Here is a 26,461-nt window from a genome sequence, read left to right on the forward strand (position 1 = left end):
GTCTAAAACTGTGATTACTTCTTAGAAGATATTTTCTTTTGTTTACCAGGAAGGAAAACTGGATGCCCTGTGTGTACCTCGACCTAGAGAAGGATTTTGTTAAAATATCTCATAGTCGTCTTATATGGAATTGGAGCACACTGGAGGATTAGAAGGTAAATTAGTGGAATGATTTTTTTTCTTTTGAAGGGTACATGAGGACAGTAGTAAAGGATAAGATGTTAGGATAAAGAACAGTGACCACCAGTTCCACAAGGTTCAATCCTAGCACCTATAATGCTTCTTATCTAAGTTGATAATATGATAACTACAAGTTACACCACCATGTTTGCAGATTATGGAAAAATCACGAGTGAAATATGAGGAGGACTATTGCAAAAAATATTTAGATACTATTTTCGTATAGGGCTAAAATGGAAAATAAAATTCAATATAAAGAAAATAAAGCAATTGGAACTGGGCCGAAATAGCATTTCTGGTGAGGAAATTGTTTTTGGGAACTACGGACAGACCGTAGTATGCGCGCTCATAGAGGTCTTAATATATGTGCGAGCAGACCTCCCCTAATCATCAAACAACTAATTTCCCACTCAGAGGGAACATGTGAAAATACTGGGTATTAAAATGAGGGAACATAAGTCCCTAGTATTCACAGTATACCAACCACCGAACGCAGACAAGCAGAGTTTCTAAAACAACCATCAGCATGATACACAAGACAATAAATCTCCACTCGAGCTCGTTTCCTTAAGTGGTATTATTTAGTGACTTAAACTTTCCTCAGGTAAACTGGGGAAACAAGCAAATTCAAGGTGGCACCAGGCAAACCACTGTTCAGGCAGAGTACTTGATCTGATGGCAAGGCACCACCTCACTCAGCATATCCAGGAATCCACCAAGTTTTACAATACTCTTGAGCTGGTATTAACAAACAACTCAGACCTGCTACACAGAGACAGCATCCAGGACGCCATTTTGTCAGACCACAGACTGATAGATGTTATGCTGTATTCAACAAGATGGACCTATTCTGAATATACGGGCTAAGGAAAATCTAAAATTTCCAAAATGATGACACAGACTGGGGGATGATTCAACACACCATTAGGAATATAAATTGGGATGAGAGGTTGGAAGATAAAGATCCAGAAGAAATGATGACCATCCTCATGGACACTAACAACAACGTTATCAAAAGTATGTTCCTCATCGAAAGAAGCCGTCAAACTTAGGCACGAAAATCCCTCGTGGTAGGACAATCCTCATAGGAAAATGAAATAAGCAACTAGAAAATTCTTGTCAGCAAGGAACACAGGACGACAAAAAGACCTGAAAAGAAATCTGGAGGAGATAATAAGAGTAATGGATTCACACAAGAAAGAAGTGGGAAAATAAAGGCAATCTTGGCAGTTAGATCAAATACAAAGTTCTTTTTTAACTATGAAAAAAGAAGAGGAAAACCAATACCCAAACTGGGCCCCTAATAGACAAAAAACGGAGTCCACATGATCAACTTCAGCATTGCGGAGGAACTGAGGAAACAATACGAGAAGAGCTTCAGCACACCACTGCAAAACAAAGAAATCGATTATCCAACGGAGTTCTTTAGAATGGGTACAAGCAAAGGACCTGAAGAAACGTTGCAGGATTTAAAAGTCACTGTACGTGACATTGAGGATGCGTTAACTGAACTAAAGTCCTCAGCTGCAGGTCCAGAAGGCATGCCAGTCATGCCGTTGAAAAAATGCAGAGTGGAACTGGTAGTGCCTCTATACAAGATCTGGAGGAAGTCATTAGATGAAGGCAAAGTTCCCGAGGCCATGATGTATGGGTTTGTCTCTCCCATACACAAGGGTGGCAGCAGGGATGAGGTAAGTAATTGCCAACTTGTCGTGCTGACGTCCTTCATCGCGAAAATGTGAAAAAAAAATCATATCAGGATTTTGGCTGGAAGGCCAACACGGGTAGTGAAAATGGAGTTTAAGTTGAAGTTGGGTGCCAAGAGTAATATGGCTAGCTCTAGGTGCGAGAAGGTGGTGGGGAGAGAGACGGCGAGGGAGGTGACGACTGTGCGTTTTAAATCGTGCCTCACGGAGGTCTGCCAGCGGGAGATGGGGGAGGAGGAGACGGAGACGGAGGCTATCCGAGTCTTCGGGGGAGGGGGAGGAAGAGACAGCGACAGAAGCAGCGAGCTAGGCTCGCAGCGTGATGCTCCGAGGCGATCTGAGTCTTTGGCGATTCTGCCCAGGTTATATACTCGGGTCAGGTCATGACTCGTGCTCTTAATTAGCGCGAGGGTAAAGTGTCGATGCCTGGGAAGTCAGATGCAATACGTTCTCAGGCTGCTGATCTAACCAGGATATATAGCTGGTACTGCACGCGCGTTCCTTAAAGAAGCGTTGTCTGTCCCGACGCAGCCGGGCGAGGTGTATGTGTTCTTGGTCATGGTGGAAGCGACAGGGTCTGCTCTTAGGCTGATGACCTAGTGCGAATGGAAAGTAGATGGAGCTGGGTACTACACGTGCGTTCCTCAAGGAATCTTTGCCCCACCCGTGAACCCCAAGGAAGCTTTGTTCGATCCGCAGCCGAGTAGGCGCAGGGGCGTCCCCAAGGGATCTCTTAGGGTCGACAAGGTCGTGGGATGGAGGACAACTGCCTCACAATCTGGAACAAGCGAGTGGACTTCTTTGACAACCAAGGTCTGTTCAGCATCGGTCAACATAGTTTTCGGAAAAGTCGCTCATGCCTGTCGCCATTGCTGACACATAAAGAATTCCTACTGAATAAACTCTAAGAAGCGAAAAATGTGGATATGGTATACCTCAATTTTGCCAAGGTGGACCACGGTATATTGTCGCACAAACTCTCCTCCATAGAGATCAAAGGAAAACTGGGGAAGTTGATCTATTTTTTCCCCATGGGATAATCCAGCAGGTGTCACACAGGGGTCTGTCTGAGGCCCCTTCCTATTCCTAGTGTTCATCAGTGATATAGACAATTATGTAAAACTTTCAGTACCCTCATCCTTCGCTGATGACACGAGAGTGACACGAAAAGTGTAGTTGCAGGAAGGCACCTACCTGATGCACGAAGACCTGAACAAAATTTACTCGTGGGCAGCCATCAATAACATGTTCTTTAACGAGAACAAAATTGAGGTTCTACGGCACAGCAGCGACAACACCATAAAAGAAAGTACTACCTACAGCACCACCCAAGACCCCATAAAATTCAAGAGTAGCTTCTGTGATCCGAGATTGACAATAAACAACGACAGCAAATTCAGTCAACACGTGCACTTCATCACAGAGTCTGCAAGAAGACTGATGGATTGGAACTTGAGAACTTTCAACACTAGAGAAAAGAATGTCTCATGACATGGAAGAGCTTGGCGTTGTCTAAACTGGAGTATTGTTGTCAGCTGTGGAACCCAACAACTATTGGAGAAGTAGAGGAGCTTGAATCCCTACAGAGAAGCTTTACCAATAAAATTGCTTATCAGGCTAGTAAGAACTACTGGGATATCCTTAAGCACCTGAGGGTCTAATCTTTCCAAAAGAAGAGGAAGAAGAAGCAGAGGAAGAAGAAAAAGTCAATTTATCAAACCTGTTTTAGGAGAAGGTTAGATAACTTTACGGATGAGGATGGTAGGTGGTAATGAAAAGTGACCTGCCTAGTGTAAGCTCTATGGTCTCTTGCAGTATCCTTCATTTTTATGTTCTTACAATATAAACCTGGTAAATTCTGGAAGGACTGGTACCTAACATCGGCATCAACGTGAGCCCTAACAGTACACGATGAAGATCATGCAATATCAAAGGACCCAAAAGGAACTGCCAGAAACTAAAAACACTTAGGACTGATAGTTTCAGCAGGACTGGGCCTAAACTCTTCAACGGTCTTCCATCGTGTCTGAGAAACATGTCAGCCTGCAGTGTAGGAGTTTTCAAGAAACACCTGGACAACTACTTGCAGAAGATAAAAGACACGCCTTCTCTGCCCTCATACCAGACCTGGTCCCACTACAACAAGCTGGACCAACTCGTATCGCTATACTTGAGATAAAATGGAGGCTACAGCGGCAGTGCCTGTAGCTGGGGACATTAGACTAAAGTCTTCTCAAGGATTCACCAATGTCTACATGGCGGCAAATAATAATGGTAATTACGATGTTACATACCTCGATTTTAACAAAGCATTCAACAAGGTATCCCACCAGAGACTAATAGGTAAAATCAAGATCCATGGATTAGTGACAGAAATCAACGAGCCACAATTAATGGTGTAGAATCCAAATGGTGTTATGTTATTCATGGAGCTCCCCAAGGCTCAGTTTTGGGTCCCAAATTGTTCATTATGTATATAAACATCTTGGAAAATGGGATTAATAGTGGTGTCAGTAAGTTTGCGGATGACACTAAAATAGGACGCCATATTAGGTCGGGGGAAGATGCTGGGATACTGTAGCAGGATCTTGGTAAAATGTTTGCATGATCGGTGAAGCGTCGAATGGACTTCAATATCTCAAAGTGCAGAGTGTTAAACGTAGGATTACACAGCCCAGCTAACAGGTATAGTTTAGGTAATATCATGTCAAATAAAATAGAATGTGTAAAGGATTCAAGAGTGTTAGTGAGTCCGGACCTTAAATCCATACAAAAATGCATTAGTACCAGGACCAGAACAGGTATATGCGCAGAAAACCACCAAGGAATAGGCCGAACGCTTTCGTCTATTTAGGCATGTTCAAGGTACGTAGACAGGAGAAACAAGAGTATGTGCATAAAAGAAGGGTGGTAAGGTGAGGGAACTGGAGAACGTTGTTTCGTCGGGAAATAATTTATATGTATACACACACACACACACACACACACACACACACACACACACACACACACACACACACACACACACACACACACACACACAACGGCGCAGTGGTAGCGTTCGCAACTGCTAACCCAGCGGTCCGAGTTCGAATTCCGCCCAGGGCTGAAATAATTTCAGTATCGCTGTGGTGTGAGGCGTTACTCCAACTCTCGTGGGGGGGGGATTGTGTGTGTGTGTGTGTGTGTGTGTGTGTGTGTGTGTGTGTGTGTGTGTGTGTGTGTGTGTGTGTGTGTGTGTGTGTGTGTGAGGTTACAGCATTACCCATAGATCGATCATACATGAGCTCTGAGCTCTCATCCGAAGGGTAGAAACTGTCGATCACGAGTCCAACACGTGATCCAAGACAATGGCGAAAAAAATAATAAGAAAAATAGAATCAAGAGGTGGCATCAGAGGAAAATTATTGGAATGGATGGAAGACTTCTTGACTGGGAGGAAAATGATAAGTGGTGTCCCGCAAGGCTCGGTATTGGCTCCAAGGATGAGGGAGTGGAATGTTTTATGAACTTCTTCGCAGATGACGCAAAAATACTAAAAAAAAAAGTAAGTACAGAGGAAGATTGTGAATCATTACAGATAGACCTAGACAAAATCTGGAAATGTAATCAAAAATGGAAAGTAAACTTCAATGTCAAGAAGTGTACTATAATGGAGTTTGGAAAAAGTAAAAATAGAATATCGAGGAATTATAAGATTGGCGAAGAAGTCAAAAAAGTGAACTCGGAAAGAGACCTAATTGGAGTAATGATCAGCAAAGACATGTAACCGGACAAACATATCAATAAAATAGTTGGAGAAACCTTCAACCTATTAAGGTCAATGAAAGTGGCATTTGACTATTTGGATGAGGGAATGATAAAAAGAAAACATTAGTTGCATTAATATGACCAAAGCCGAAATACGCAGGAACACTATTGACACCTAGTACTAAAAAGAATATAAAGAAACTAGAAAGAATACAAAGAGCAACGATATATATGGCACCAGCTCTTTCCAAATTAACATACGACGAACAAATATTGTCCAAATTGGAACTACCAACTCTGGAACAAAGAAGAGAAAGAGGAGATCTACTGACTATTTATATCATGAAAGGAATGGAAATCCTATATAGATATGATTTATTAAAATGGGACAACAGACAAACAAGAGGATATGAAAAGAAACTCAAAAAAGGTTAATTATAGAAGAGATCTGAAAAAGAATAGCTTCCCACACAGAGTGGTGGATACCTGGAATAAATTAGATAAGGAAACAATGTGTGCAAACACTCTTCAAGATTTTAAGAAAAAAATTGATGCTTTAAGATACAAAGACGTGTCACCACGAGCATAGCTCCCTTCCCGTATAATACAACTAGGTAAGTACACACACACACACATATACACACACACAGAAGAGATATGAAAAAGAATAGCTTTCCACATAGAGTGATAGATACATGGAATAGATTGAAAGAGAAAACAGTGAGTGCTAAAACTATACACGACTCAAAGAAAGAACTGGATGCGGAAAGATACAACTGCGGTCCCTACGGGCATAGCCCTTCTCCCGCAAAATACTAGGTAAATACACACACACACACACACACACACACACACACACACACACACACACACACACACACACACACACACACACACACACACACACACACACAAGGAAACAAGGAAGAACCCACCAACTATAGGCCAGTATCACTAACAAGCACTATAGCCAAAATTTGTGAGAAAATCATCAAAAATAGATGGGTAAAACATCTGGAAGACAACAACATATTAAACCCAAGACAATTCGGGTTCAGACAAGGAAGATCATGCACCACAAACTTAATATGCTTCTACTCAAGGCTAATAGACATAGTGCAAGAAAGAAATGGATGGGCTGATTGTGCGTTCCTAGACTTGCAAAAAGCCTTTGACAAAGTACCACACAGAAAATTACTAAAAAAAACTGGAACACATAGGAAAAATACAAGGGAACCTACCAAAATGGATGGAGGACTTCCTGACTGGTAGAAAGATGAGAGTAGTGCTCAGAGAAAAATATTCAGATTGGAAAGAGGTGATCAGTGGAGTACCGCAAGGATCTGTACTGGCACCAATAATGTTTGCTATCTATATGAATGACATGGACGAGGACGTGAACTGTTACATGAGCTTCTTTGCTGACGACGCCAAACTGTTAAGGAAAGTAGAAACTGATAAGGACTGTGAAGCACTGCAAGAAGACCTGAACAGGGTATGGAACTGGAGTCAGAAATGGGAAGTGGACTTTAATACTAAGAAGTGTAGCATAATGGAGTTTGGAAAAAGCAAAAACAGAATATCAGGAAAATATACAATTGGAACCAAGGAAGTAAAGAAAGTAGGATCCGAAAAAGATTTGGGAGTAATTATCACAAACGACTTGTCCTATGATAAACAGATTAACAAAATTGTCGGGGAGACTTACAACTTGCTAAGATCAATAAAAGTGGCATTTGCATACTTGGACGAAGACATGATAAAAAAAATATTGGTTACATTGATAAGGCCTAGACTAGAGTATGCGGCGACATTGTGGTCCCCCAGTACCAAAAAGAATATAAAGAAAATAGAAAGAATCCAAAGAGCAGCTACAAAAATGGCACCTGCACTTGCAAAGCTATCATACGAGGAGAGATTGGCTAAACTGGAGTTACCGACACTGGAGCAAAGGAGAGAGGTGACCTATTGACCATCTACAGAATCATGAAAGGCACAGAGATACTTGATAGAGAGGACTTACTTAACTGGGACAAGAGAAACACAAGAGGACGTGGAAAAAAAAAAACATAGCTATAGAAGAGAACTGAAGAAAAACAGTTTCCCACATAGAGTTTTGGACACTTGGAACAAATTGAATAATGAAATAGTATGTGCAAAAACCATTCATGAGTTTTAAAGCAAACTAGACACTGCGGAATACAATGGCGGGACACACGAGCATAGTTCCCCTTCCCGCAAAATACAACTAGGTAAACACACACACACACACGTATATATATATATATATATATATATATATATATATATATATATATATATATATATATATATATATATATATATATATATATATATAAGTAGCTGCTCCCGGCGACTGAAGAAAATGCAGGCGGAAAGCTTCACCTATGCTGGCCCCAGACTCTTCAACTGGCATCAATTCAGATAGGCCCCACCACAGAACACTTCTTATAACATTGGACATTAGTAAAGCTTTTTATGCTATCCCCCGCCACAACCTAACAAATAAAATATATAACACAGACATGCACAATAACACCAAAAGATGGCTGGCCAATTATCTGGCAGGCAGGAATGCTCATGTGTCATATAATGGCCAATCATCGCACATCAGAAACATTAAGAACGGAGTACCACAGGGCTCAGTTCTATCCCCCACATTATTTAATCTATACATGCATGACTTACCCACACCAGACACCTCAGAAATACAAATCTCTTCCTACGCAGACGACATAACAATCACATGCACACATCGTAACACAGACAAAGCTGCAGAAATAATCCAGCCTTACCTTGACACACTCAACACATGGTTCATCACAAACAGACTCAAAATAGCTCCAACCAAATCTACAGCAACACTTCTCACCAACTGGACAAAAGAACACAAATATATACCTCATCTCTACATCAACAACACTCTAATACCACACACAAACACACCGAAAATTCTTGGTGTAACATACGATACATCCATGTCTTTCAAACAACACCTCACAAACATAAAAAAACAAATGCACACCTAGACTTAACGCACTTAAGTCAATCACTGGAACAACATTTGGACAAAACAAAGAAACTAATATAACAATATACAAACAATGCATACGCTCAGTGATGAATTATGCGAGTCCTGCATGGGCTCCTAATCTCAGTGAGACACACCACAACACCCTTCAAATCATACAAAACAAAGCCCTAAAAACAATTACAGGCTGCACAAATACAACACCTACAGACCATTTACACCATGAAACAAAAGTCCTCAAAGTCAAGGACCACCTCGACATGAGAGGCACACAAACACTTGCTGCAGCCATCACAAACACATCACACCCGCTACACTACATAGCAGAACACCCACACACACCAAGAAACATTAAAACTACACCCAAAGACCTTTATTACGCACAGATACTCTCTTCTCTTCCTCCACAACCACCAAATACCAGCCTCCGGAAACATATTCATAATCATATCACTCACCGCTCCATTAACACACTGAAAGACAACACACTGCTGCATGCCAGACCCCCTGATATCCACCCTTCTGAATCCTCTCTCCCACGAAAGGACAGAGTCCACTTGGCCAGACTGCGATGCGGTCACCACCCAGCACTTCTAAGCTACCAGAAGAGGCTGGACGACCGTGTTGTGAACAGCTGCCCAGGATGTAACACTTCACCCCATACCATACAACACATAATGGAAGACTGCATTATACACAATCATGCACGCAAACAACACAACATACACTCTATAAAGGATTTGTGGGAAAACCCAGTTTCGGCTGTGGCCTTTCTTGGGGAGACGGGACTGCTCGGACAGACAGTCTAGGGAACGACAACAACAACAACAACTGTATTCCAAGAGGTATAAGGAACCTAATGGGAGTCAACACGAAGGCTTTCAATATGAGGCTATACAAATTCCTGGACAGCATCCCAGATGAGCCCCCAATCCCACATGGCCCAACCTCACGAGGAGACCAGTTACAATACGTGATGCTCAGGCAGTTATTTGGCAGTAGTGTGTCCTCAGAATGGCCATGATGTTAACACCAAAACCTACAAGAAGACAAGGTTTGACAAGGTTTCACCAGTCTTAACAGTTCAAGCGCATTTGGCAAAGGCTTGTGAGGCGTTACCTTGCGTAGGCCCCTCATCACTTTTTAGTTTGTCCGTAAATATCCTCAGTATATAAAATTCATGTAATTGTTATTATGAAGATTATTTTCTTATTAATTTTATTATGAATTAATATCCCCTAAAATGTCCACCGACTGTTTGCAGATAATTGTATAAATTATGGAACAAATATATTAAACTGGAGAGCCCATTTTCTATGGTAGTCGCCGCCATCTTTGACAAGCAGTTTCCTCGCAGATTACGGGATTCGACGGGATTTCAAGGTACAACATGTTTTCAGAGGGTAGTTTGATAAGGATGTTCAACATGGATTCAGTGACTAATTGAGTCTTATTCAGTAAAGGACTGAAGGGTTCAATTTACAGCGGAAGAATGCAGTCTAGTTTAATTTGTAATCCTTTTCTTCGTTATGTGAATGCTAGATGTTGACAGTAAACAGTAATGAATATATTTATACACGTAGGAGCTTCCTGGGGTTTTGTATAATAGTTATATTTAACATAGTCAAGTGGGGAATTTGTAAGAAGACATCACACAGGGTAATTATTAGTTTTAGTTTGCAGGTCATATAATACATAACCGTTTGTTTTGGTTTAGTATCATAGTATGAAGTGATTTGATTATATGTGGAAGTCGTAGAAGTGGCCATAATCTTAGTGTTTATTATCAACTACTAATAATTTAACTACTTTCTTTGGCATCTAGTTCATCAGCGAGCTAATATTAAAAGTTAGGAATGTGTTCATAATTCAAAACTGAGGTCATATGGACATTATAAAGATTTTTTTTTGCGTCATTAGTATTGACACTGGTCACGTCACCGGGTCACATGAAACATTGTCACCCGAGAACGCCCACATGAAGAATCGTCACCTCATGAGATCCCACCTGAAGAATTGTCACCCCAGTACGCCGAATATAAATAAAGATACCTGATTGATAGATTTGCACTTATAGGTGGGGGTGGTGAGGCACTAAATTGTCTTTCATTAAATCTTTCATAACTAGCTGTAAATTTATTAACTGATCTTGGTTTGACTACTTTTTATTGGTCTGTAAGTGGTACAATTTAAGTTGTCTTGTAAAATTGTGCTTGAGTTGTGTCAGAGCACATTAGCTCAAATTTTTTTCAAGCCTCTGAAAATATCCAGATTGTTGTGATTTGTTAACGTCTTTGGTAGCATCAAGGGGTCAATTGAAAATTTCCCCTCCCACACACACACACTGATCAACAATAGAATCACCACTCCTATTACACTGTCTCTGTTGTAGAATTGCCCCCCCCATACTAATCAACTGTAGACTCTCCACCCTAACTAACGTAGGTTAGGTTAGGTTAGGTTATGTATCACAACCCATATTCAACTATAGAATGTTAGGTTTTGTTAGGTTAGTTTACATATGAACCATAATCAACTGTAGAATGTCCACCCTCGCAATACTCAATTGTACAATCTCCACTCCAAGTGTGTGTGTGTGGGGAAATTCTACAGTTGATCCGCATCATGTGTTCTTGTTATGAGCAAATTTGTGAACAAAAAGTTGAAATATGGTAATAAACAGTTTATTACTTTCCAAAGTAAGCAGTATAATTACACATGCTTTGTTTTGGCTTACCATTCTTTCCTTACTATAAAAAAAAGAACAATAAAGACAATGAAAAAATATTAAAACTACCACCCCACCCATGAAGGAGTTGGAACAACCAGAGTTGGCCATATTACCACTGGACAGGTAGTGCGTTACTGCCGGACAGGTAGTGTGCTACCACTGGACAGGTAGTGTGCTACCACTGGACAGGTAGTGTGTTACTGAAAAATATATATGTATACATATATGCATTATATATACATATATAATACACATTGACGGAAATAGACCCCAGATTTTTTGGTAATGCACTAGCTGTCTGGCAGTAACACAGTACCTGTCCAGCGGTAATGCGTCCAGCTTTGGGAACAACCCAAAGAACAAGTAATATACTATCTTAGACAAAACATATTTTCAAAACACATATTCGAAACAAGTTTCAAAATTACTACTAAATGAAGATCTGGAAGGAACAATAAAAGAAAAAAACAAAATAAAAGAGAATAATACTTAAGGCCCAGATAAGATCTCAAACATCCATCAAACACATCTTGGCCCGATGCATTGAAAGCCTTAATTAATATCTTCACTTTGGAACACATGACAGACTTCTGCATGTGGTGGTCCTATAAATTGGATAGTGAAACTGTTTTTTCAAAATCCATCAACCCCCTTCACCTCTATTAGGAGGTGCAGCCCTAATGGGTTGTTACTTGGTCCCCAGACAGGTGCCAAGATTTTGTAAACTTTCTGCATTTCATACAAAACACATGGGTAGTTGACAGTTGGTGACTGTCCCCCTTCTACCACTCTTGGTGGGTGACAAGAATATAGGACACACTAATACAGTGCAGGAAACAGTCCATTGTTTCTTTACAGAGAAATCTTTGGGAGGGCCCAAGGATCATTGCCAGCCACTGTGGAGCTACGGGTCTTCTACTTGGTATTACTTCTACTAGAGGCAACGACTGATTGATTGAAACGAGACAATAATTGACTGATTGAAACTTGAGGCAACAATTGATTGAAACTTGTGACGATTGATTAATTTAAACATGAGACCACAATTGATTGAAAAGTAAGGCGATAATTTATTAATTAATTCAACCACTCCTGGTTATACATTGGAATTCTATCTGGAAAAAAACAAAACAAAAAACATAATACCCATATCAAAACCAAACAAGGCACCTCAAAACCCTGCATTCTATATCCACCATATCCAAGCTGATAGGAAAGTTGGAAGCAGAAAGAAATGCCACCAAACTATCTGCCTCCCTAAACTAACATGGATTTAAAGATGTATACTCCAAGAACATGCTGCCCACAGGTTTCACTTGGCTAATGCTGGAGGGATTCAACAAGAAAATCCCACCAGAAAGAATGGTTATGGTGTCTATAGATATAAACAAGGCATTTAATAAAGTTCTCAGACTGTCAAGAAAAGATCATAAAGATAGATGTTCACAACAATAATGAAAGATAGCTAACTTTCTTAGCAGGTAGAGTGCAGAGTAAGCTAAAATAACCAAATTTTCAACATAAAGACTACAGTAGTCCCCCAAGGAGCAGTATTTGCACCTATGCTATTTAACCTCATCACAGGGATCAGTGATGGGTATTAGCAAGTGGTGGTTCTACAGAATGAACAATGGAGATACTCATTTTCAAGATCTATCAACCCCTTCACCTCCATCAGGAGGTGTAGCCATGACAGACTGACACTCGGCCTCTGGGCCCAAGAATTCTCTCTGTTGAATTGAACTGTATTTCTTGCACTTTTTAACACATGGAGAGCTGACAAGCCCTGACTGCTCCTCTCCTTCCATTTTCAGCTGGTGTTGTGGAAACAGTCCTCCACCATTGCAACACTCACAACAATCCAAAGATTTTTTCCTGGAGATATCTGTGGGAGGGCCTGAGAATTGTTGCCATCCACTGTGGTGCTGCAGTTTTCTAATTAGTGAAATTTGAGACAGTGATAATTATTAACCTCTTCACAAGCAATCTCTCAAGGCTAGATCCAGAACATAACACCAAAGCACTCCCCGTTGTAGATGATCTGGTGATAATAACCCAGTAGAACAACTAAGAACACCTGAAACTTGCTTAGACCAATTAAAACTCTGGTTCAGAAATAATAGAATGGAAGCTTTACCTGAGAAATGAATAGTATTGCTCACTCAAAACAACCATGACAAGAAAATATGTTAATAATGATGATAATAATAATTGTAATAATAATAAAAATAAGTAAAAGGTCAAACCCTTCCCTTGTAAAAGAACTACAATTTTAGGTCTCATTTTTCATATTCTTACAAAATACTTTAGCAGATGTGAATAAAGTGGAAAATGTTTTGATATAAGATTTTTCCATTAGGTTCAATGATGGGCGAAGAAAGTGAGGATGATTTTGGTGGCCTCTCACCAACAAAGCGCACTCGACTCTCACATACAAGTCTTCTGAACCATCTTATATCTGAGGTATGTACATATTCAACAATGAGAACAAACTCATTGTAGTATTTGCAAGAATGACAGTTATAGTACTTTATAGTTATAGTACTTTATTCCCAGAGAGTACATAAGTTATTTTTTTTTTACAAGGTGTCCGAAATCAAGACTTGTATGGACACTCGTCTCACCTCCTTAGAGACCAAAGCTGTGGTCCTCGTGCAGATGTGCAACAAGTTGTATGCCAAAATTGACAATATTGAGAAATTGGTTTCAAAGCAAGAAGAGAACAGGTAAGTTTTCAAGTAAAACTAGAATACTCAATTTTTTTCCAGATATAAGAGTGATTTCATCCTTGTACTTGGTCATAAATTAAAGAATATTGTACTTCCCCAGGTACTAAAAATGTGTATGTTTTACTTCATTGTATTTATTTGATTGTAGCATACAGGAAATGAGCAATGCTCATGAGGTCCTTCACTTCTATCTATATATAAAAAGTTTTTTTTCACCCATATTAGGGAGGTAGCCAGACAAGCCAAGCATCCACACCCACCCATTCCACTCCCATCTATCATCCATTTGTTTCCCCCTTATCTTAGCTCCATTTGGATGAATAGTTGTCCCAATTATCATATCCAGCTCCAAATTTATGCATTGTTCCAACTTGACTTAATCTCTTCATTGATGAGTATCAAATCCAATGCCCATTGTGCTCTGTGTTTTGTTGCAGCTTGGGATAGCCTTCTAAGTTGTTCCAAGTACAAATGCATCTTGGTATGTACATACATACATACATATACCAAAGGCTCTTTTCTCCCTTATAAGGGAGGTAGCCAAAAAACAAAAGCATAAAAACCACTCCCACCCATTCCATCCCCATCACACTCCACTCCCCTCCACCCTTTTCCCTCCCTCTTATCTTGGCACCTCCTGGATGATGGGTCATCCCTGCATCTTGCTCACTGCCCTGGGTCAGAAGCAGTGTCACAAGACACAGGATATCCACAGCAAGGCTGCTTCATTAAATTGGCAACCCCCACTCCATCCCCTCATGAAGAAAAGGACAAGACGGGGAGAAATCCCTTCGGGCTGTGTCAAATTTTTCTCACATATACTCCCTCACCCCCCATCCCCCACCCATTCTACCTCATGCATCACAACATCATCCATATACAATCATTCTCCATTCACCCCTGTCTTCTGTCCTCTCCCATCCTTCCTAAACAGACATTCCCCTCTTTCCCAAAGCCCCTTTCACCCCATCCATCCATCTCATCCTAGGTTGCTCCCTCATGTTCACTCTTTCCACATCTGCCTTCCACACCTCTTTTACTAGTTTTTCTTCATTCTTTCCATGTGTCCAAACCATCCCAATACTCTTTCATCCACCCTATTGCCTAACTCCCATTCCACCCACATCCTCCTCCTCACCTCATTTCTCACTCTATCTAGCCTAGTAACCCCTATCATACTTCTCAGACACCTCATCTCAAGCTGTATTTCTTCACATCCTTCAGACATTTAGTCTTTCCCAGTTTGCTCCTATGACCTTTTAAGGATCTTCCATTCTTGATCAAGAGATCTATTCTGTCATTTTAGTCTATCAAGTCGCCTATTTCTCTTTGACCTTTCAAGGTTGGTAGATCCCAGGAGTGCAGTGCCAGTTTCATAGGTGGTGGAGCATTGGAGGACCTGACAAAAGAGTGCCATTGCTATCATGTTTCTATATGCAGTGGGAGGGGGGTGTTGCCATTAATAAACAAAATGAAATTGTTCAGATGAGTAAAAAGGCTAGAAGATTAATAAATAAATTTCACTAGGTGTTAGAACCACATGCCAGCAAACTGTGGCAGCACTGCACCCCTAGTAGATCCAACATTTCTTATCATATGGCATATCAGCCAGGCTGGGAACGAGTTTGGATGCTGCCCTTTGTATTATCTCAATCTTGTTTACATCTTACATGAATGAAGCATTGCACCTGTTGGTCTTAAGAATTAAAAGAATTTTTTTTTTATCTCTTTCAGAGTGAGCAGCAGTAAGGCAGCAAATCAGCCGGTGTTAGTTAGAAATGTAAGTCAAGGGGAAATGCCAAATGACGACACCAATGGCCACATGCAGGTTTTGACCCTAAACCGTGAAGAGGACTATCCAAATGGGTCTTGGCTAGGAGACCCTTCAGTAGTCTCCAAAAGAGTACGCTGCCCCATTACTCCACAGTAAGTATTAATTTTTATTTAGTCCTTGATATATAATTTCAACAGTGACTTTGAATATAACATTAAGGCCTCTTTTTTTATTTCCACTGAACTGCCAACTAGCACTGGTATAATGATCACAGTAAAAAAAAAAAACCTGTGGGCCTACTGTTTGCACAAAACATACAAAGCTTAGTACATACAGTAGCTTGTGTGCTCATCAGCTTGGCCAGTGAGAAGGTATAAATGAAACAAAACTAACAAAAAATGATTTTTTATTTAATTTTTTTTTTTTATTCTGACCTGACAACATGGCTTCCTAAAAGCTTTATATAAATAAATTTGTTGGGGCAAACCCTTCTCATTCTCAATATAACCGTATTTTCATGTCTGTTTTCAGAAACCTTCTGCACATCAATTCCACTTGCATATCACCTTGGAAAATGGCTCTTACGTTACTAGATTATTTGTTTACTAAGGAAGAATTGTCAACATCCAATCTGTCAGGAAGAAGTAAGTTTCAGAAGTAGAATTTTGTATTTCTAACACTAGGGATGATTTGGCTCATGATATTCAATTGAATCAACACTACGGGCCAACTGCTTTGACCCATTGGGCACTACCAGTTTTAGATGGCTGACTCTTCAGTGCATAAAGAAAAAACTTTTGTTACATATTAGTGATGATACTTTAGTACTATTGGTGTTCCTCCTTTATGCTGTTCCCTTGAATCTATTCTTTACTATTTCTGTTAATCCACCTTTTCCTGATACTCCTGTGGTAGAGGTGAAAGAATTGTGCCACTGTTTTACTGCATGTAATAAAAAGTGACTAATTGGGATGGAGTGAATGAGTTAGAGGTCCTACACTGTAGTTTCCTCCTGTGAAAATTAGAGATATAATAAAATCTAGGAGGTAGATTTCAACCAGAACCCTTGTTAAATGTGCATGGATGTGGCACACATGGAATTAAAGGAAAGAGATTGTTATTATGTTTGTGAGAAGATAGACTGATGTGTTAGCATTGAATGAAACCAAGATGAAAGGAAGGGGTGAGTTTGAGTTTGGGAGTGTGATGGGGAGGGTGTCAGGAGTGACAGGTGGGAGAGGGAAGGAAGGAGTGGCTCTACTGGTAAGTGATGAGATAGGTAAGCATGTAATGGAGTGGAAGGGTCTTCAAGGATAATGTGGGTGAAGGTGAAGTTGGGATGAGAAATATGTTCATTTGTGAGTGCATAGAGTCCTGGTAGTGAGAAAAATGAAGAGGAGGGGGAGGCATTTTGAGTTGATTTAAATGAGTGTAGAGAGTTTTGTTAGGAATATAAATGTTTTGGTGTTGAGGGATCTCATTCCGAGAGTAGGAGATGAACCAGTATATGGAGTAGTTGAGAGGTATGGGCTCTTAGGTTAAGATTGTTGTAGAGAGATGTTAAAGTTATGTACAGAAAGGGAGTTCATGATAACACAGTAGATAAGAAGAAAGACAAGCATAAGTATACATGGGAAAAGGTGGTGGAGGGGAGGATGGTTAAGAGTGCATTGATGTTGTCAGGCCTTTTTGTAGATCCTATTGTGAAGAAATTTTGGGTTGTTGACTATGTTATATTGGTGTGGGAGTGTTTTTGTGTCACCAACTGAAAGTAGTAGGAGGGGAGTAATCACGGTTTCTCACTTCTCTATGTATGAAAAAGAGTACAAAATACATTTCAAATTTACAGAGAAGGTGAAGGGTGCAGATGAACAGATGTTAGTGGAAGTTAAGATTGTGAGTGGAAGATGGGCAGAGTAGAGTTGTTGAACCTAGAGAAAGATGGGGAGGATTTGATTGTGGCAGTGGAAGTTACTAGGAGAATGAGGAGAGGAAAATGAAAAGTTTGTAGGAAAAAGAGAAGATTCAAAGAGCATTGAAAGAGGTCAAAGCTATTGAGAAAAACACCATGTGAGGACAGAGCCTTTATTATTACGACATTTTGCTTGTCACAGCTTTTTCAAGTACGTAGTTGTAACACACATGACTGAGACTAAATAAGAACAACTAGGGGAACAGGGGGAGGGAGGAAGGGAGGTAGGGGGTGAAGGGGGTCACTGAATATTAAGAAAAGTAAAGGAGAAGGTGATCCCCCTCCCCCCACCTACCTTCCTCTCTCTCTCCCTCCTTCCCCCCATTCCCCCTGTTCTTCTTATTTAATCTCAGTCACGTGTATTACAACTATGTACTTGATAAAGCTGTAACAAGCGAAATGTCGTACTAATAAAGGCTCCGTCCTCACATTTGGTGTTTATTTCGATAGACTTGTCGGCAACTACCACTTTCATACAAATCAAAGCTACTAGGGTTAGATAGATGGTATGTGGAATGTCTGACAAAGTATGAAGTAGTTATTGTGAAATGGCAGGTGAGATGATGACTGGACACTCAACGAAAAACTATTGTATTGTCCAGAAATAGTTAATGAGGGTCAGTGCAGGATAAGGTGTTCATTGTCCTTTGTGTGATGATTGCATCTAGGTAATTTTGATTCTTATGTCATGCCTTGCTGTGGATGTGGTTGTTTTGCAACACTGCTTCTGACCCAGGGCAGTGGACAGGATGCAGGGATGACCCTTCATCCAGGAGGTGCCAAGATAAGAGGGAGGGAGGAAGGTGGAGGGGAGTGGAATTTGAAGGGTGGAATTGGTGGGAGTGGTTTCTATGCCTTTTTCTTTTTGGCTACCCTCCATGTAAGGGGGGAAAAAGCCTTTGGTATATGTATGTATGTATGTATGTCATGCCTATTCTGTGCTGGCACTGTCTTAGTGCTGGATGATGCCCTGAAAGCAGGTGTGTTAGTGTGGTTCTTGCAAGAAGTGTAAATTATAATTTTAGATAAAATATGGAGAACGGAAATGTACTGGAGGATGAAGAACATAGGGTAGGGGTCTAGGCAGATAACCCTTTTAGACTTCAGCCACTGTGCAGATGAAGTGTAGGAAAGAGGAGAGTGGTGAGATACATGTTTCCATATGGGACAAAATCACAAACCACATGAACTCAGTACACTTCAAATGAGTTTTACTAAAAAAGAAAAAATAATTGGTTATGCTAGAACAGCCCCATACACAGGCTTCTTGTCTGGATTTTTTTTGTCATTAATGAAATTTAGTCTGCCTGACTGTTGACTTCATACAAAGTGAAATATCCTATAGTGAAGTTTATTATTGACTGGTCTTATCATATGGCAGTCTGGTAAGCACATGCTTATATTCTTCATGGGAGGAAAATACAAACATGAGATGCCTAGTCCTCTCAATCCATCCAATTGTTTGCTTTTTATGACGTGCCACAGGAGCATGAGAAAAGGAGACAGTGTATAGGAAGTGGTTACAGGAGATGTGTAAGAACAACAGAAGTGATGGATACATATACATATACCATGAGCTCTTTCCCCCTTACCAGGGAGGTGGCCAAAGTCTAAAGGCATAATTCCACTCTCACCCATTTCATCCCCACCCATTCCACTCCAATCCACCACCCCTCCCTTCCTCTCATCCTGGGTCCTCCTGGATGACGGGTCATCCCTGCATGACCCGTAATGAGGGACAGTAAAAGTTAAGATGTAGTGCAACATTAAAAATATATTTGTCTCAACATAGACGAAATCTGCTTGACTTAAGTCATAGGGGTGCCAATAAGATATCTAAAGTACTAATTAAATATAATTATCCTGCCAATACCATAGTGTGGGATTAAGGGCCGTACTTTTAAAACCTTTCACCAGCCTTGATGAATGCTCTTTACTATTATGAAATAACTTCTGTAGCTATATTTACAGAAACTAGATTTTATAGATTACCAATTAAAACCTAAGGTTACCCAGAAAACCAGGTCAAACTCTACTTTCTAGTGGTAGAGTGCGTTCACCAGGGGTGGCAAAAAGTTTTTAAAGTACGACCCTAAGGGTCCAGGACCTGAGGGTTAATGATGCTTGAACTTGTAATCTGAGATGCAGAATTCGTGCATCTGTGAGAAGGGTTATCCACATTAATTTTTCCTGATATCACCTTTTTCTTTTCAAGGTAAGTGGAACAAGAGGCAGTTGGATCCTCTAATGATTTATGGAATCCGTTGCCACTTACAAAGCAAGTTTGGCATATCAGCAAGGGACTGGCATAAGATTTGTCTTAATATGGACTCCAAATGTCGATCAGCCTGGAAACGTAGGGTTAAAGGATTGGTAAATCCGAATCGTCCTAATCGGGTGAGTTGATTATTCTCTCATTAGAGTTGGTTTTCATTTTTCATGTGTTTGCACTACATGATTATGAAACACGTGCTAATAGCTTGGAAGCACTTATCTAAATCTAAAATAATATACAGTATACACTGCTACCAGGACATTTGAAAAGTACTTTGGAGTTGTGCGACATTCATGAGTGAAGATGTTTTTTTTTTCTTGTAAAATGGTTCATGTTTTGCTGGTTGTCATCCACATAATTTGTGGCATTGTACCTTTGTCATTGTATTTGCTATTACTAGATTTCCATGTACACTCTAGTAGCTGCATGATAGCAAACAGGGACAGCATTTGTCTATCTATGAGCCAAGGTGGTGGTAGTGGGCCAAAGGATTGCCAAAATTCGACTTCATTTGAACTGGACAAGTTGAGACAATATGAGCACTAACAGTATGAAATGTGATTTAGGTTTGGATACCTTGCATACAGTTTGTGACATTACTGTGTTGCTTACATATATCATGATGACTTAGAACTACATAACACTTTGTGTTTGAGAAATACTGTATTAGCTTTGAAAATGGTGTATTGAGGAGGCATATGATTCAGTTTGGCTGAGGTGTTTGGAATCCATTTATAATTGTGAACATTAATCTAAATGAGGAATTGACTGTCTGTCATTATGGTCAATGCATAGCCACACATGGCCATATGGATCATCTCTGATAATATTCTTGATCCAACCTCGTCTCTGGGTTGACACCAATTAATATGATGCAGCTAGGTGTTGTGCAGGTTCCCTGTTAATCTCATCTGACCTGGGTCATCTCATGAGATTACCCTGTGAGCAGGATTGTCATTTTGGTAAGCCAGGTTGCCATAGTACCTCAACTGGCACTTAGTGACAAGATAGGTTATTTGTCTTATGTTGGCACCATCAGGTGTATCCAGATTTGAAATATGATATCTTTGGTGGTGGTACCCTATAATCCTTTGCATATTTTGTGGCAAAGGCATTCAGATTTGACATAACATTGATTGATGAGGCTCCAAGTCTAACACCCACAGAGTAAGATGGGGATCAGAAGCATCTTGAAGAAAGGAACAGTAGTCATTTTAAATGGGTACCAACTCTGGGTGCTTGCTGGCTGAGCGGGTTAGGGTGTCGTTACTTGCGGTGAAGGTTGAGGGGGTGGGGGTTCAAACCCTGCCACCGATGAAGTTGAACCAAGGGCAAGGTTGATTGAATTCCATGCTACAAAGTTCTCTGTGAGGGGCACTCTCTTATCCTCCTGATAGGGGTGAGTTTGTGACGTAAAATCATATCATATCTCCAACTCAAGGTGCTTGCTGGCCAGGCAGGTTAGAGTGTCACTACTTGTGATGGAAATTGAGGTGTTACACCAGTTGCTTGTGGGTTGGACCAAGGGTATTGTTAATTAAATTTCATGCTACTTGTAAAGTCTTCTGTAAGGGGCACCATTCTGGCCTCCTGATATGAGGAGTTCATGACATTAACCTCTTCAATATGAGTTGAATACTCATGTGAAGCTGCCTAATGTATGATGATTCGATGGTGTATCACAGTACAGACATTGTAAAATATAAAGTTACATCTGTAATACTCATTCTATTTCACCACAGAAAATGTGATCAAGCTTATTCCCAATATGGGGGTCACTCAGCTATAACTACAAAATAGATATAATCAGGATGCTGACACCAGTATCCTCGTATATATGCTCGTGCCTCATGGTGCCAACATTGGCATCATTGTTAAACTGAATCATCAGTCACCTACTCTGGTTGAGACTATCCATAATCCCATGGTGTATTCACAGGTATTCCTGTGTATATGGATTTCACCTCCAAGATATGTGACTTACGTGAAGATCTTCACATTTTGTAGACAGCAACCTGATGTTGTTATTGCTGTTGTTGTTCCCTAGACTGTCTGGCTGAGTAGTCCCGTCTCCCTGAGGAATGCCATGGCCAGAATGGGGTTTTCCCCACAAATAATTTACAGTGTATATTGTGTTGTTGGTGTGTGTGATTGTGTACATTGCAGTCTTCCATAATGTGTCTTCCATAAGTGTTACATCCTGGGCAGTCATTTGCAGTGCTGTCAAAGGTTGCTGTCATGTGACAGACAACTTGTTATTTTGTCTTGTACAAAGTAATCCCAAACTACTGGATTTTGGTCTTAATCAAAGCGACATTATGTTTTATTGGCTGTCTCCTTATCCAGTGATTTGGAAGTAATTACTATCACTTTCATGAGTTCTGCAAAGAGCAGATCATCTTCAGAAAAGTCCAAGTCATTGATCCAGGCAACACTGATTCTAGCTTTGCATTCACTGAGAGCCATATTTTTACTCGTCACCCAGTCCATTCCAATATTGGAGAGGAGGGTAGCAAGGACACATCATTGCCTCATCCCAGCATGCACTTTAGAGAATACAAGTTGTGTTAGAAAACTATCCAACTTTTTTTTTTTTTCGAAAACTTGATGGATTTGAATCAAGTGCACGTGCTTGAGCTGACCTTGAACTTTCGTGCGCATGCGTGAATTTTTTCCTGCCTGTCAATAGCGTTAGTTGCTGGCAAGCAGCATTTGCGTGAGGTAGTGTGTAGTGATCTCGGCGGTTTTTCATTGCTTCCACAGTGACCACTGGGATTTGGTTTCTGGGTCGTACCCGTACACCCAGGACTCGTTACCAGTGATTATGGTATTCATGAAGTTGGGGTCACTGTTTGTGGAGTGCAGCATGTCCTGTGAGGCTTCAACACGAAGTTGCTTTTGCTCTGCAACTTCATGTTGAAGTCTCGCAGGACATGCTGCACTCCACAAACAGACCCTGACTTCATGAATACCATAATAACTGGTGACGAGTCCTGGGTGTATGGGTACAACCCAGAAACCAAATCCCAGTCGTCACAGCAACTGAAGCTATTGACAGGCAGGAAAAAATTCACACATGCACATGAAGGTTCTTGGTCGGCTCATGCAAGCGTGCTTGATTCAAATCCATCAGGTTTTTGCAAAAAAAAATTATATATATATATATATATATATAAATAAAGTTGGATACTTTTCTAACGGACCTTGTATAGCTGAATTACATTTTTCAATTTCTAAATTGTATATTTACCTAGTTGTATTTATCTAGTTGTATTATATGGGAAGGGAGCTATGCTCGTGGTGACATGTCTTTGTATCTTTCAGCATCAAGCTTTTTCTTAAAATCTTGAATAGTGTTTGCACACACTGTTTCCTATGTGGGAAGCTATTTTTATTATTATTTTTTTTTCAGATCTCTTCTATAGTTATCCTTTTTTGAGTTTCTTTTTGTGTCCTCTTGTTTTTCCATTGTCCCATTTTAATAAATCATCCCTATCTAGGATTTCCATTCTTTTTATGATTCTATAGATAGTCAGTAGATCTCCTCTTTCTCTTCTTTGTTCCTAAGTTGGTAGTTCCAATTTGGACAGTCTTTGTATGTTAATTTGGAAAGAATTGGTACCAACTTTGTTGTTGCTCTTTGTATTCTTTCTAATTTCTTTATATTCTTTTTAGTACTGGGTGTCCATAGTGTTGCTATGTATATTGTAGAATGCATACTTTATTTAAGATGGGAACTGACTATCTTCATACAGTTGCCACCTCTGAAATGTTAGAAAAAAAATCAAAACAAAGCCTTGTTAAGTGTAGGAGGCTGTATCATAAGTACACCCATTGATCACTTATAGAAACCAGGATATCACATATTGAACAATACATAAATATGATAGGAACATAAGTTTTGTGCCAGAAATAACAAATGATTGTTTAAGAATTGATAGATGTAGCCAATTACTTATTAGTTGTAAGAGTTAGTTGTGTAAGCCTGATTTATCTTCTATAGAAGGTGGTCTAACAAGATAGAAATATATATATTTTTAATCCATTGCTTTATGATTTAATATATATCTTGGAATGTATCAGAAATAATGATATATTTTGTTATGCAGGCCCCACAAATAGGTCACAGCTCTTCTTTAAGAAAAAATCCAGAAATGAGTGATGTCATACCTTTTGACTTCGAAAATCTCCAGAGCTCCAATCTTGACCTTAGCGATGTTAAGGTTTGTTACTTTTTATTTATTTATTCATTTATTTAGTACATATATATACCAAAGGCTTTTTCCCTCTTACAAGGGAGGTAGGCAAAAGACAAATGTATAGAAACCACTCCCACCCATTCCATCCCCTACATACTCCACTCCCCTCTACCCTCCCTCTTATCTTGGCACCTCCTGGATGATGGGTCATCCCTGCATCTTGTCCACTGCCCTGGATCAGAAGCAGTGCTGGAAGACACAGCACATTCATTTAATGGTTTTATTTTTATTGTAGTAGTGGGAGGTGCTAAGAAAAAGACTGTAATGGAGAGGATTAGGGTTATAGGAAAAGAAGATATACAACTGTCTTTCAATCTCTTGCCCCAGGTTTCTCTTGCAGGAGACCCATGGCTTCCAGGTAACTGGCAACAGCTATGAGATTGGCCCATAATTCACTCAAGGAAGAAATATTGTTGTGTTGCCTTGGTGGTGCACTGTAAGATAAGGTGTTCTGTGTCTTCTGTGTTATAGTTATATATGGGGCAGTGTTTCTGTAGCCAGTCCTATTCTGTGCTGATACGGTCTTAATGTTGTGTGGTGATTTGAATTCACTTGTGGAAGTATTGTTCTTGTTTCTCTTGGGAAGAACATTTTTTGTGGTGTTGATGTCTGGAGGGGATTTGATGGAAGAAGTTTGGTGGTTGGTCTTGAAGAACTAGTTTCCTGAGCTGAATGTGAATGTTATGGTACATGTGGTTATTGTTGTAGATGTTTAAGTAGAATGCTGCTGGTGTAGTTTTTTGTTGTGTTTAATTGTTGTGTTTGTGTTATGTAATGAGATGGATGAATAGGGTTTAGGGCTCGCCAATTTGTTTTTCAAACATACTCCCTCACCCCCCATCCCCCACCCACTCCCCCTTATGCATCACAGCATCATCCATAAACAACCATTTTCTATTCACCCGTGTCTTCTGTTCTCTCCCGTCCTTCCTTAACAGACATTCCCCTCTTTCCCAATACCTCTTTTACCCCAACCATCCATTCCTTGGTCCCCCCTCATGTTCACTCCTTCCACCTCTGCCTTCCACACCTCTTTTACTAATCTTTTTTCACTCATTCTTTCCATGTGTCCAAACCATCGCAATACTCTTTCATCAACCCTATCTCCCAACTCTCTTTCCACCACCACCCATTATGATAAATGGCATCTTCGTGTACCCATTCATGCCTCATGATGCCTTCATAGGCATCATTGTACAGAAGAGGTTAAGAAAGAGCATTGCATTATTGTTTAGTGTTAGGGTAACTTTACAGCTGGTTTTACTGCATAGGAATTTACAGGTATATTACACCCAGTAATGGTCCTTGGAATCTCCCATAGATTTCTTTGGGAAGAAACTTTGGACTGTTATCTGTTGTATTAGTGTGGGTCTTTTTTTGTGTCACAAACTGGCAGGAGTTAGAGTAGTTGCAGATTGGCACCACTTTCCTTGTGAAAAAGTTGGGAGAAGGTAGTCAAAGATTATAGAGCTCTTGGGTCCATCTCAGAGAATGTGTGTCAGGTCCTTTGGCTGTGGCTCAAGATTTAGGTGAGAGTATTGATGGTTTTTGAAGATGGATGGTAGGGAGTTGATTCTTTCTGATGATTGTCTTGCAGGATAATCACTTACAGGTACCCATTGTTGATCCCTTAAGTGTAGAACAACTGTTCTTAAATGTATTCTCTTTCTTATAGTATTTCTTAGTGCAGAGATAACGAAGACATAACCAGTGAATTATTTGTTATATAAGATTATGTATTTCTTATCAATTTGAATTATACATATATACATATATACATGCATATATACATACATACATACAATCACAAAGAACCCACAGTCGGAATAAAAGGAAACTTAGAAGAAAGTATACATACATCTACCAAAGGCTTTTTCCCCCTTACAAGGGAGGTAGCCAAAAAAACAAAGGCATAAAGACCATTCCCACCCATTCCATCCCTAATACACTCCACTCCCCTCCACCCTCTACCCTCCCTCTTATCTTGGCACCTCCTGGATGATGAGTCATCCCTGCATCTTTTCCATTGCCCT

The 26,461-nt window shown here is 40.1% G+C and overlaps 1 protein-coding gene across 5 annotated transcripts in view; it reads left to right on the forward strand.

Moving 5' to 3' along the window:
- Positions 1-46: 46 nt before the first annotated feature.
- Positions 47-26,461, forward strand: part of LOC143020015 (protein BANP-like) — a 35,951-nt gene continuing 9,536 nt past the window's right edge. For 2 of the 5 annotated variants that reach the window (XM_076176117.1, XM_076176116.1), the window contains exons 1-8: positions 47-155; positions 9,953-10,071; positions 13,779-13,882; positions 14,006-14,145; positions 15,883-16,074; positions 16,454-16,566; positions 20,110-20,291; positions 24,279-24,392. In XM_076176117.1, the coding sequence (XP_076032232.1) occupies positions 10,005-10,071; positions 13,779-13,882; positions 14,006-14,145; positions 15,883-16,074; positions 16,454-16,566; positions 20,110-20,291; positions 24,279-24,392 (912 nt within the window). In that variant the 5' untranslated portion in view covers positions 47-155; positions 9,953-10,004. Of the gene's footprint in view, positions 156-9,952; positions 10,072-10,307; positions 10,348-10,379; positions 10,766-13,778; positions 13,883-14,005; positions 14,146-15,882; positions 16,075-16,453; positions 16,567-20,109; positions 20,292-24,278; positions 24,393-26,461 lie in introns of those variants that run through there. The other 3 variants (XM_076176119.1, XM_076176121.1, XM_076176120.1) reach the window with 3 other exon arrangements.

Source organism: Oratosquilla oratoria, chromosome 38 (genome assembly GCF_046742065.1).
Source record: "Oratosquilla oratoria isolate Oo_2021 chromosome 38, ASM4674206v1, whole genome shotgun sequence".
NCBI classification, from domain to species: Eukaryota; Metazoa; Arthropoda; class Malacostraca; order Stomatopoda; family Squillidae; genus Oratosquilla; species Oratosquilla oratoria.